Here is a 12,877-nt window from a genome sequence, read left to right as displayed (position 1 = left end):
TGTAGATTATGTTTGATCTCCAAATTAAGGATCTTTCGTGATAATTCTAAGCAATAATAAACGGATTGAAGCTTTTGCTCTTTTGTCAGTTACGTGTTAAGTGTACAACATATGCCAACAAGTATATTCAAAATCAAAATCCAATGTTGATTGAAACATTATCACTCGTGAGAGCAACTGGGCCTCACCTTCTAGCTCCTGTCGGATTAAACAACCTCTTCCAATCAAAAACTTTAAGCAATGATTAATTTGTCTACACATTTTTATTTATTCTAAAAATATTTGCATTGTAACATACCTGTTCACTTTTGTTCGATACTGAACGATAATTCATATTTACATTAAAGAAGTAAATAGTAACTTACACCAAAGTGTTAATGACGACCACTTAGGTAAATGTTATTTTAGATTATTTATAAACTTTATTTTATTCATTCAATTCATACATATACAATACACAATCATACAATCATAATGTGAATAGGATTCGGAAACAAGTATAAGACTTATATTAATCCGTATTTTAGATTGACTTGTCTACTAAAACACCGAAATACTGTAATAGTCGATGTCAAACAATAGAAATGAGAATCATGCATTGGCTTCATTTGCCATCTTAAACAGGGTCTCAGTTTAGTATAGTCCATTGTACAGTACAACACATACAACGCACTATAATATTGAACATAATTATGCATTCTAAAAGTGCACTTGCTTCTTTTGACAATATGCAGTACATTACACATCGGTACAATACAGTTACTTTGATCTTGGATGCTTTGCACTGAAATTTATACAGAGCCTCTCGACATACAAGAGCAAAATTTATATCACAGTTCACGCTTTGTTTGTTTGTTTTTTAGCTATTGCATTCAGTTATTAAACAATGGAATATCTCTACATTTTAAATGTGTTATAGTTAATAAAGGTCGTGTTTGATTAAAAGATTTTTTTATAAAAAAAAATCATAATTATAACACCTCGTAACATGGAAGTTAAAATATATGGCACAAAACAATAGTACACTAAACTAACACTGATTACATAAAGTAAAAATTGATATCATACAAAATAAAATATCACATTTCACGCCTCTTTATAATTCAGTTTTTATTATATCACTTAAACAAATACATATGGACATTTTGATTACAGTCAATTTCCTATCACTATTTACTGCTCTGATAATCCTTAATGTAATCCTTAATGTACACTGTTAATGGAAATTAAAGTAAAATATATGGCGCAATTTGAATTTTAAAAAAAAATCAGTTTGATGTATACAAAATCAAAAATAATCATGTAAGTTGGTGACGCAAATAATTTTAAAAACAGAATAACACTCATACATATGACTAAATACAGGGAAAATACTTCGTGTTAATATTTGAACGACAATTTTTTATGGCACAAGATCTTTGGCACTTCAAAGATTAGTTTGACAACTAAAAACCAAGCATACTTTTTCTCTGAAGAAAAATAGTACATAAACTGTATCACAGATAATATAACTTTAAAATAGTATGTACATATGTGTAAAAATATGTATAGATTTTACATGAAAATCCTAAAGGATGCTTTCTGCAGTGCAGGTTTGAATTATACAAAAATATGTATTTGCATTTTTTCAAATGTTTTTGACTCAGTGCTGGTGACACCTTTTACAGTCGGAGATTATCAACACACAGTACATAGTTCCATATAGTATTGTATGATGGACTGCTTTTAATTGATCAGGATTTGTATTGGTGATGCCAGTAATATTGATAATTCTTTGACACTTATCTAAAGTGAAGGCTTCCTACTTTACTATAATACAATAAAGATACAGTAGGTTCTCTTCCATTGAGCACTGAAATGTAAAGTCAGAATCACAATAATTAATAATGTTACATTCAATTCATATCTAAAACGTTACGTAATGATTAGGTGTGGTTTTTACAACATCTCTATGGATTTTTGTTATTTTTACAACACCTCCTTGGAGATTGCTGTTTCTACATCTCTGTGGATTTAGCTGTTTCTACATCTCTGTGGATTTAGCTGTTTTTACGACACCTCTGTGGATTTAGCTGTTTTTACGACATCTCTGTGGATTTAGCTGTTTTTACGACATCTCTGTGGATTTAGCTGTTTTTACGACATATCTCTGTTTATTTTGTTGTTTTTACAACACCTTTGTGGATTGTTTTGATTCGTTTGTTATAATGTATGATAGTTGAGCATTTTTATGTCACTGTATATTAGATCAGCACACAAGCGGAAGACTTTTTGGGTTGTTCTGCCACTGACTTGGATTCTTCATTTGTTGAAACTTTTGGTTGTTGTTCAGAAGATGTATTTTTCGGCAGGTTTTTTCCGGATTTCTTTTCGGGAGGGTCCTTCTGCGATTGCCCTTTAGAAAATTCTTTTCTTGGTTGTTTTTGGATCGATTTCTTGTTCGGATTATTATTAGGTTGGACTTTTGGAGGCTCTGTTTTTTGTTGGTTTTGATTTGTTGTTTTCTCTGGGGATTCTCGTTTTAGAGAATCTTTGGAAAGACCCTTTTTTGGTTGGACTTTTGGAGACTCTGTTTTTGGTGGTTGTTGATCTGCTGTTTTCTTTGGAGAATCTTTGGAAAGACCCTTTTTTGGTTGGACTTTTGGAGGTTCTGTTTTTGGTGGTTGTTGATCTGCTGTTTTCTTTGGGGATTCTTGTTTTGAAGAATCTTTGGATGGATCCTTTTTTGGTTGGACTTTTGGAGGTTCTGTTTTTGGTGGTTGTTGATCTGCTGTTTTCTTTGGGGATTCTTGTTTTGAAGAATCTTTGGATGGATCCTTTTTTGGTTGGACTTTTGGAGGCTCTGTTTTTGGTGGCACATCAATGCTGTCATTCTTCGAGTCTTCAATTGCAAGTGAGGGAACACATTCTCTTATTTTTGTATGAAGTTCGTCAAATTTATCTCCAACCCAGGTTAATTGGACGGTCTCGTCACGGTAGAAGTTGATAAATAGAAGCTGGGTGAAGACCATACTCATCGGTCCGGTAGGGGGCCAGTCTATCTTTTCTAGGAGGAGGGGGACCATCGGCTTCTTGAGAGAATCAGCCAAACTGACCTCCCGGCGACAGTTGGCCGACAGCGCATACTTGGTTGTTACGCAGCTCAGGACAACCTTACATCCCCGTACACCTTTGTCGATTTTGTCGTAAAGCGAGTCCCCGCCTCCCATCTGGTAAATGTCCATCCAGCAGCTGTATCCAAGCTCACTCAGCCTCCTGTATAATTGCTTTGATCTGGTTCTGTTTGCCCCACTGGTACGACAGAAACACATCAGGTGAAGACTCTTCTTCCTGAAAAAAATACAGTACCGTTTCTAATCAAATACCACTTTCTTTCAGAAGAGAATTTCATTTTATTTTCATGCTACACATACAGTGAATGATATATTATTAAGCCCACCTCTTCTTGATTTATATTATAATAAGGCAATCTAATCATTAACCAGACCAAATAGTTAAAACTGATTTCAAACGAGAACCCAATTTATCTTAGCAAAATACAACTACCCGAAATATATAATGATGCTTATACATGACAAAGTTACGTATTAAGAACATACTAGTAGTATTTACGAGAGATAAGATGAAACAAAGTTTGCAGCTGAGCATGCAGACACAACGGAGGACGGTATCTTGTTCAAGGATGCAATGAATCTATGTGTCATATCTAAATTAAATTGTCGAAGTCATGCGACAAAATTGGAGCTTTCGTACTTATGTAAACATTACGATTTGTTCCGACTTCCTAGAATTCACAACTGACTCGCACACCATATCAACAGTGTAGCAGTGACCGAGATGTCCTCCAGAATATGTGTTTGACTATTCTAGAGATCATAGTGTTCCCATTTTGATAAGTAACACACTATCCTATCAGTATGCCTTCATACATGTACCGGTTACATGATACAGTTATAGCATTGTTGAAATGGTCCAAAATAACAAACCTTAGATGTCGTTGTTTGAACTTGTGAACTTTGACCACCATCTTTCTTTTTTGTGATGACGATTTCTTCAGTCACGGGGACCCACCAGTCTTTGTACTCTATACAAATAACATATAAAACCATATTCCGTTAGTTTTAATTTATAATCAGTCACTAAATTACCAGTGATGCACTCAGTTTTATGTTTATTAACAATCTAATTAGCGATGTTTGAAATGTTTATTATTTTGTCAATAAAATTAATCAATCACCTCCGAACATATTGTTTATATGCATGTTATGTCATTTTGAATTAGTACATTTATATGAAAAGATTTATATATCATTGGTTGTACGCTTTCTATATTGTCAATAAATAAAATCTACATTTTTTCTTTAACATTTTGTTGGAAAAGTTGGAAATTTTCTATACCTCCGGACATGATAGATTCGTCAGGCATGGCTTTATACATGTTGAGTTGCATCAACAATTCCTGGAACTTGGGGACTGGCCAGTACCGTTGGTCATCAGTCTCCTCCCCACCTCGCTGGAAGAACCTCACAAACAGGTACTCGCTGAAGATGGGTCCCATGGAACCCTTAGGAGGCCAGGCCATCTTTTCCATAAGAAGGGGAATCATCGGCTTTCCCAGGTTGACAGACAGGTTGACCTGGAAAATACATCTACTGAGATACCTGGTACGTACTTGTTTATATCTCAGTTGCAATCAAAGTTTAAAATAGTTCACAACCAATAGACAAAAGCAATGCATTTTTTAAAACCGTGTACCGAAATGAATGCAGGAAATACATAATATTTATTACATATCTACACACATTGATGAAAAATTAAAATTATAACAGATCCACGTGTGCATGTCGCTGATAACTTACCTCCCTGTTACAGTTAGGAGATTTGGCGTACTTCTCAGAAACACAACATATGATGAGCTTTGCCCCACGGATTCCATTGTCAATCTTCTCAAACAGCTTGTCTCCACCTCCCATTTGTCCGATGTCCATCCAGCACTCATACCCAGCCATTAATAGATGATTCCTAAGCAACTTAACCTCATTCTGGTGACCCCACTGGTAACTTAGGAAGATCGGCGGAGGTGTGGCGTAATGTACCTCTTCCTCTACAACGTCCTCTTTAAACAAAATTAAAAATAGTACACATTTTATGTAAAATTATTATCCACTTTTTATTTCTACTGTTAGACTATGTTTCACTTCAAGTACTATAAATTTTTTGCGTATTCCACCTAATTACCACATAATTCTCAATCACTGTGATGTTTGATGTGGTATTATTTTGCCGTTGGCTTTCTTGACATTTGTTTTGCAAAAATAAATGAGTGTACGTGTACGTCATAGACTTTGTACAAAGTTAGCTTAAATTGATCATGTCAAACATGGGAAATACTTCATGTCAGTTCATTCAAGAATAAAACTTTTTGTTGGAAAAAGATTAAGCAAAACATATTTATACAAATAGTGAATATTGTTTTCCTATACACAATATCGCGTCTCAATGACTCGCGGACTCAATGAAACTACCAAATTCAATATGTTTCATTTAATAGTCCATTAATTTTCCGAGATTAATATCAATTTGCGCGTATGAAAAAATAGTGCACACGCCGTCCGCTTCTGTCAGATCCTGTAACCTATTCGTAGGTCATCAGGCAAGGCCTATTTAAAAAAAAAACTACCTCAACAGGATTATCTTGAGAGTATAAATCTCGGTCAGAAATAACATACGCTAAGAATTTCAGCTAGATTTTTAGCAAAAACACGAGTAAGGAATCCCTTATTTCCGCCCAGGTCTAAAGTAATCCTTGATTTTGTATATAGCTCAAAACACATTTACAATCAAATTGAATACATAAACATCACTAAACGTCCTATTCTGTCCCGATTCTTCTTGATGCTGCCAATCATCTCAGTAGACAGTGGACATGAAATCAAGTGTGTAAAGTTCCTGTGTGACAGGCTGTCCCAATAAACCTCTATTAGACAAAGTACACAAGGAATGGATCAATTGATCAAAATAATATATACAATGTACATGTACATGTATATATATCAGTAAACATTCAATAAATGAAGCGTAACATATTTCTTAAAGATGTCTGTCCAGTTTGAATCGAAGCGGGATACAACACAGTCTAGTCAGTATTCCTCCGCGGCGCTAGCGAAGCGTTTTTATAATGATTTTTAAATGCAACGACAAAATTAATAGTTCAATTAAAGCATGCTATTTCTTATATAGTTTTATGGTAAATGTGTTGCATAATCGTATTTCTCTCTTGATCATCCTCTTATGGCGGAGTATGTATAGCACAAACCATTCGACTTACACAAGGTTTAGTAACTGTAGATTTGTACTTCAACTTATTAGGGAAAAAACCGTGTTAAATGAAGAATTAGCAGTTCATACTAAATTTGTCTCGAGAGGAACTAAATTCATCACCCCATGAAATTGACCCAAGCAACTTTCAATCCTTAAAAGATCACTCACCGACGGCTTTCATGGCGTTCTCCACAATGGCGGCCCCATCCATCCTGTTCATCTCTTGTAGAATGTTCAATATGGCGTGGGTGGCCTCTATCGTCTTGTGGGTGGCGTACCACTCACTGAGGAGGCCCATACAGGGGTCATGTTGGGTCGCCCAGCCCTTGATGTCCTGTGGGGTGTATCCCAACCTCTGGGCCAGAAGTCTCCAATCATGTTCCGTCTTAGGGTTCATCAGCTTGGTCAAATCTCTTGACCATTTAGGGGCATTGGTCATTGTCTGTAAATCAGGAAATAAGCAAATAGTCCCCCATCTCAACACAAATAAAAAAATGAAAAATAGTTCTCAATCTTTATACAAATCGAAACATGAAAAAGAAAGTAGTACCCCATCTCCATACAAATCAGAAAATGAGAAAACAATCCCCCTTCTCCAAATAAATCAGAAAATAAGTAGTCCACCGCCTTCATACAAATAAAAAAAAAGAGAAAGTAATCCCCCATCTCCATACAAATACAACAAATTAGAAAATAGTCCCCCATCTCCAGATTAATCAAAGTATAAGAAATAGTCCCTCATCTCCAAAAACATTTGTTTTGAAAATGAGAAAATAGTATCCCATCTCCATACTAATCAAAAAGTGAGAAAATAGTCCCCATCTCTAATCTCCAAACAAATCAAAGATAAGAAAATAGTCCTTATCTCCATGCTACTCAGGAAACGGGAAAATTGTAAATTATCTCCATACAAATAAAAAAAAAAATAGATAAAAATGAGAAAACAGTCCTGCATATCAATACAAATAGATAAAAAAAAAGAGAGAGAGAAAATAGTCCCCCATCTCCATATAAATTAAAATATGAGAAAATAATCATCATCTCCATACAAATAAAAAAGAAAAGAGAAAATAGCTCCCCATCTCCATATTGTTTTTTTTTTTTTAAAGTGAGAAAATAGTCCCCATTTTCATACAAATCAGAAATAAGAATATAGTACCCATCTCAATTCAACTTAGAAAAATGAGAAAATAATTCTCTACCTATAGACATATCAGAAACTGAGAAATGGTAATAGGTGATAATGATATTTCTGTTAAACATTCACATCTTTTTATTTTCAATCTAAAATTTCTACATTAAAGAATGACCCAGTAAAACTTACCTTGTTATCAACTTCCTCAACCTTGATCTGTGTTTCCTTCAAGTCTTTCTTCACCACCTTCACATCTTTCTTGACCGTTTTAACATCAGTTTTTACCGTCTTTATTTCCTTTTCTTGTTTTTTGACGGTCGATTTCACCTCTGAAACCTCTTCTTTAGTTTCTGCCACTTGCAATACCAAATCATCCAGAACTTCCAATTTCTGCTTGAATTCCTTTTTAATGGCTGCCACGCTAAAAAAAAGTTACATGTAATTTCTGTAATGAATTAACCAATGCATCATCTCTTTCAGAAAAGACAATGCCTGTACTATAGTCTCTTTCAGAAAAGACAAGTATCAATGCCTGTACTATAGTCTCTTTCAGAAATGATAGAGATAAGTGCTAATGGGCATTGTATTTTGCTATTCATGAGAAGGTATCACCTCCTTCTCATCTTTTAAATTGGCATTAATTGTCTTGTTTTTTGTTAAAATTCATCATTGATTTAGATATACAAGGTTTATTGATTCAAATTTAATATTGACCAAAAAAACGAAAACTCTAAAATAATGCAAAGGCAGAAAATAAGCTATCCCTCATGTAACAAGCAAAAACTGACAAAGATTGGATCTTGAAAAAGAAAAGCTAAGGAGACATCACGTTTTGTCCACCTGTGCAGGTTATTGGAGCACATACGTTGTCTTGGTTTATAAGTTAAATGTGTGAATATATTAATATAAAAACATGACCATGAAGTTGTCATGTTTTAAGGCCAATATGATATATAAAGCAACATACTTCCCACCGTCGATGGCATTGAGCATGAGTTTGGCCATGTCTCTCAGCATTACATCTGATCCAGTCTTTTGTAAATCTTCAAAGTAGGGTCTGTACGGCTTTATCAAATCCATTCCGTGCATGACAGCTATGGATCTAGCACCGTTTATTGCTGTCACTTGGTCCATGCTATCATAGCACCTTTTTGACATGTCAATAAATTCCTTCATGAGAGTTTTGACCATTCCCTTTGGACGAGAAAAAAATCCTTTGAAGTTATGAAGCAATGGATAAGTTTTTGAAAAGGTGCATTTTGTTACAAGTTTGAACTCATAATCGATTTTAGGCCAATGGTTTTTGAAAATAAAAGTGGGGGAGAGAACAAATGCCAATTTTTAGATGTGGTGATAGAATAAGCAGCTAAAACATTGCAATAAAGGTTTAGTGCTAATTTTTTTTTTTGGGGGGGGGGGGGGGGGTTGAATGGAATAACATCTTTTAAAATATCATTTTCAATAATTTCAAAACCAATATCATCAGAGAATACTGTTTAAGTTTTTGAAACAATTATAAAAACCAACCTTTTTCTGTCCAGCCAAGGTTATCCCCACAAGGTCAACAGAGTACTCCACCCGGACCTTTCTATTTTTCAGAACATCTTTTATCATGTTTTCACCAAATAAATCTGGATTCTTCACCATGATTTTCGAAAAGGCAGCCAATGCATTGTACTGTGTGTCCTCATCATTCACATACTTGCTTACCATTGCATCAATGTCCTTTTGAGTGAAAAGCTGAAATACAGATTTTTAAAAAAGAAGAATATATCTAAGATCAATTCTGGTTTTTTTTTTACTATTGGCAATCAACATGAGGGTGAATATATCACTGTAAAGTTTCTACTTCTCTTTCGATTTAAGAAACAATTAAAAGAAACATCAAAAGTGAATTGTAAGTATTAGCTGATTTTAATTTAGTAATTTCTTAAATGGTTTATTTCTTGTGGAAAATCCTCCATCTGGACACTTAGAAAAAATCAAATGCAAAACCACAGAGAAGGACCTGTCAAATCGTCCTGATAAAACGGGGAACAGGTAACCAGCCAATAACAATGAGGAATTATGTACGTAAAATCTTGTGTGTACGGGGAAAGGTTTTACCCACAGTATAGTATTGTTTAATCTATTGGATCTATGTTATAGCCCTTGGGAAAGGGGAAATCCATGATTTAGTCAAATACAGCAATATTATTATAATCGACAAGAGAAAATGTGGTCATGGGGGGATGTGAGGGTGATGGAGGGGGAACAAGATACTTTGAAGCTCCCGTATAGGATAAATACCTGAGAATACCTGTAGCTAGTTGTACACCTACCTCAGGTTGCTTTCACACTCATCCTCAGAATCAGGTTTGATTGTAACTCTTTTGCGTCAGAATTTTTGTCATCAAATAACGTCTGCAGCAAGTCTATGAACTCCTCTTTTTTCACTGCCCTACAGACTTTGTATATGTTGTCAACGATACCTAGTAAACAATGAATAACATTAATAATCCAACGAAGCCAATTTCTGATAAAAGTGTGTACCAAACATATTGAAGTCTACCATCAATAGTGTCAAATTACAACATCCACTAAAAGTTTACTAAACTTAATAGGTTTATCCATGCTATTCAGTGCAATTAGGGTAAATTGTCTTGACATGGACAATGCCAGGATAGCACAGCCATTTTTTAGCTTCCGTAGAAACACAAACCAACACAGGTAGGGAACATCGAACCACGCACCTCAGATCTTCACCTGAGATTACATGACCAGCACTCAAACTATTGCATATATAAATGCCAAATTACCAATGAAGATATCATTTTTGTATAGTTGCATGAAATTTGGCACAGCTCTGATTCGATCTAAACCCCTATGGACTTCTCATAATGTTTTTTTTTTTTGACTGACCAGAAATTGTCCAATATTGAACTCTATAATAATGATCACATACCTAATGTTTTCATGTCTTTGGAATCTTTGTACCACTTGATGATAATGCCAATGTGGTTGGACAGCAGGATAGGTTTGTAGTTGCCAATGTTTTCCAAAATAGACATGGCCATTTGGCCGAGTTCTTCTACTTCGTGCGTCTTCTGTTTGATCAATCCAGGAACTAGTACAGCACAAACCTGGTGACTGGTGGAGTGGATATGCTGTAAGACAAAATCGATGAAACGAGTGCAGAGTGCAAAATATAATAAAAATATAGATTTGCATGGAGACACCTGAAAACGTACCAGAAGAATAAGACCAGGTGTTCCAACAGAGTAAGCATATGATGCTTCATTGACAACACCCGCCATACCAATCTAGGTTAAATTTGGATAGGTCACAATCTCAAATGAGAGTTAGTGTAGTGAAAACAGAAACCGCTAGGCGTATCAACAAGCATCAAACATGTCTGACTTCATATTCCAAAAGGAAATAAAATATTTCAAAGAGAAGTCATGATGTTAACCATAAAACGTTTCCGTAGTCTTCATCAACCTGCTTCTCCGGAAACATTATGTTAATTTCTCCATCAGTTGTTAACAACTGTCACAGAACTTGAGATCACTGAAAAAACCCATTAAATATTGAATCAAGTGAAACATGTAAACACCATAGGTAGAGGATGCAAGGATGATGCTCTCTAGAAATGAAAATTAACAATTGAGAAATTGAAATATGTGCGTGATGCAAGTCAAATATGCTTGCGTTTCAACTGTACGTGCTGTAAGTTAATAGTCAAACTAAGCGAAACCACTAGATAATTGTTTACAGACTTTCAAGAAAACATATGAAATAATTTAAAGATTAGTTCATGGCCTGCATGCAGGTGTCAGATGCTGCAGAAATATCGTGTTAACATCTCTGAATGCAATTACATTGTATAAAGATTGTCTTTGAATCTGAATGTAATCCTCACTGATGAAAGCACGAGTCCTCTCTATTTGATTTTAACTAAAGTCATGTTAAAGTTGTAAATATTAATTTAAAAGAACTTACTTTGTCAATAAACTCGTTCAATATGTAATTGACAATTTCGAAATATATGCTTTTTTCCAATCGCACTCCTTCCAGAAATGGTAGACCATCAGTTTCCATGGTGAATTTGAAGACTTTGATAAATGCTTTGTTTACTGCCGCTGGCATATCCTTCCCCTCTCTGAAATAAATACATGTATTTATGTCCATTTGGAATGTGAAATAAGATTCTTCCCTTTGATATCACTTTATGCAAAATAATAACATATGCATGTATGTGCATTAAGAAAAAACCTAGAAAACACGTCTTTACTTCGTCACACATATGTAGAGGATAATGAATAGTTTCCTGTTTAATATAACATATATTTCACGAGCATGACAGAATATCTATATTTTCACAGGTGAAGAACAAAGTGAAAAATATCGAAATTTTCTGTCATACGAGTGAAATATATTTTATATTAAATAGGAAACCATTCAATTTTCTTTTCATTGCATTTTATATGCTTAAAAACAAAATCAAAAACATTGATAAATCAAAAGTGTCAAACAGAGCGAGAATCTGTAACATAATTCATGACGTCATCTCTTTGTGACGTTACTCCACGTCAACTTGACGGCGCTATTTTGAAAGGACTGATCGGAGAATCTGCATGAATAGCTAACGTCAAGTGAGTATTTTGTCAAAACCTAGTCTCAATATTTCAGAAATACAGCAAAATAACCAATATATCTATCTCCGCTTCGATTGGAAAAATCAGCAAGTTTCAATGAGGTGAATACAAAGGTTCGCTTTGATTGGTCAAAAACGGAAAACTTATATTTTCACTGCTCATCGCTGCAATTAAAATAGAAGTTTAATTAGTTTGATAAAAGTCTATATTTCACTGGCAAAAATACAATATGTATATTTATATACGATCTAAATAAAATACCAACGTAGCAACTGAAATTACATAATGTAATCGTTAACGCACGGCTTGAAAACATTAGTGAATATAATAATAGAATTTCAGTTGCCAATTTTGATATTTCATTCACATATTTATATGCACGATACACTAAGTGTTTCTTTTATTTGAGCCATATATTTATATAAATATGGAGATTTTAAATAACTATCTATTTTTAAGACATGTTTCAATACATTTCTAGCTGTCCGTTGCGTTTACGGTCAGGTAACAGATTCAAACAACATGCTTCAACTGATTCTTATTTTGCATTTCCATGTCACAATTCGCCTTTAAATCAATTTTATCTAATCTTTTTTCTTAGTTGTCAACATTGATTGGACTTTAAAAACATTGTAAGATAGGGAAGATCAATCATGTACAATCTAGCTATAGATACAGTAATTTGATCATCTGGGTACCTCACAATCAAGATCTGTATCCAACATACCTTTTTATAATTGTCCGTTGTGGTTTGAGAAGTGGTTTAAAAAATTTCAGATTTGAT

At 34.4% G+C, this 12,877-nt stretch overlaps 1 protein-coding gene across 1 annotated transcript; it reads right to left on the bottom strand.

The window, feature by feature from the left end:
* Positions 1 to 287: 287 nt before the first annotated feature.
* LOC117334789 lies at positions 288 to 10,608 on the bottom strand. The gene is given in 11 exon segments (XM_033894592.1): positions 288 to 3,263; positions 3,265 to 3,330; positions 3,987 to 4,084; positions 4,399 to 4,636; positions 4,860 to 5,116; positions 6,490 to 6,763; positions 7,646 to 7,877; positions 8,424 to 8,650; positions 8,984 to 9,196; positions 9,778 to 9,927; positions 10,401 to 10,608. Coding segments are annotated over 9 exon segments (2,598 nt in total). The 5' UTR covers positions 9,170 to 9,196; positions 9,778 to 9,927; positions 10,401 to 10,608; the 3' UTR covers positions 288 to 2,243.
* Between the last annotated feature and the right edge of the window lie 2,269 nt (positions 10,609 to 12,877).

The sequence above is a fragment of the Pecten maximus genome, chromosome 9 (genome assembly GCF_902652985.1).
Source record: "Pecten maximus chromosome 9, xPecMax1.1, whole genome shotgun sequence".
Taxonomy (NCBI): Eukaryota; Metazoa; Mollusca; class Bivalvia; order Pectinida; family Pectinidae; genus Pecten; species Pecten maximus.
Note: the sequence above shows the minus strand (reverse complement) of the source record. Positions and strands in the feature narration are given on the sequence as shown.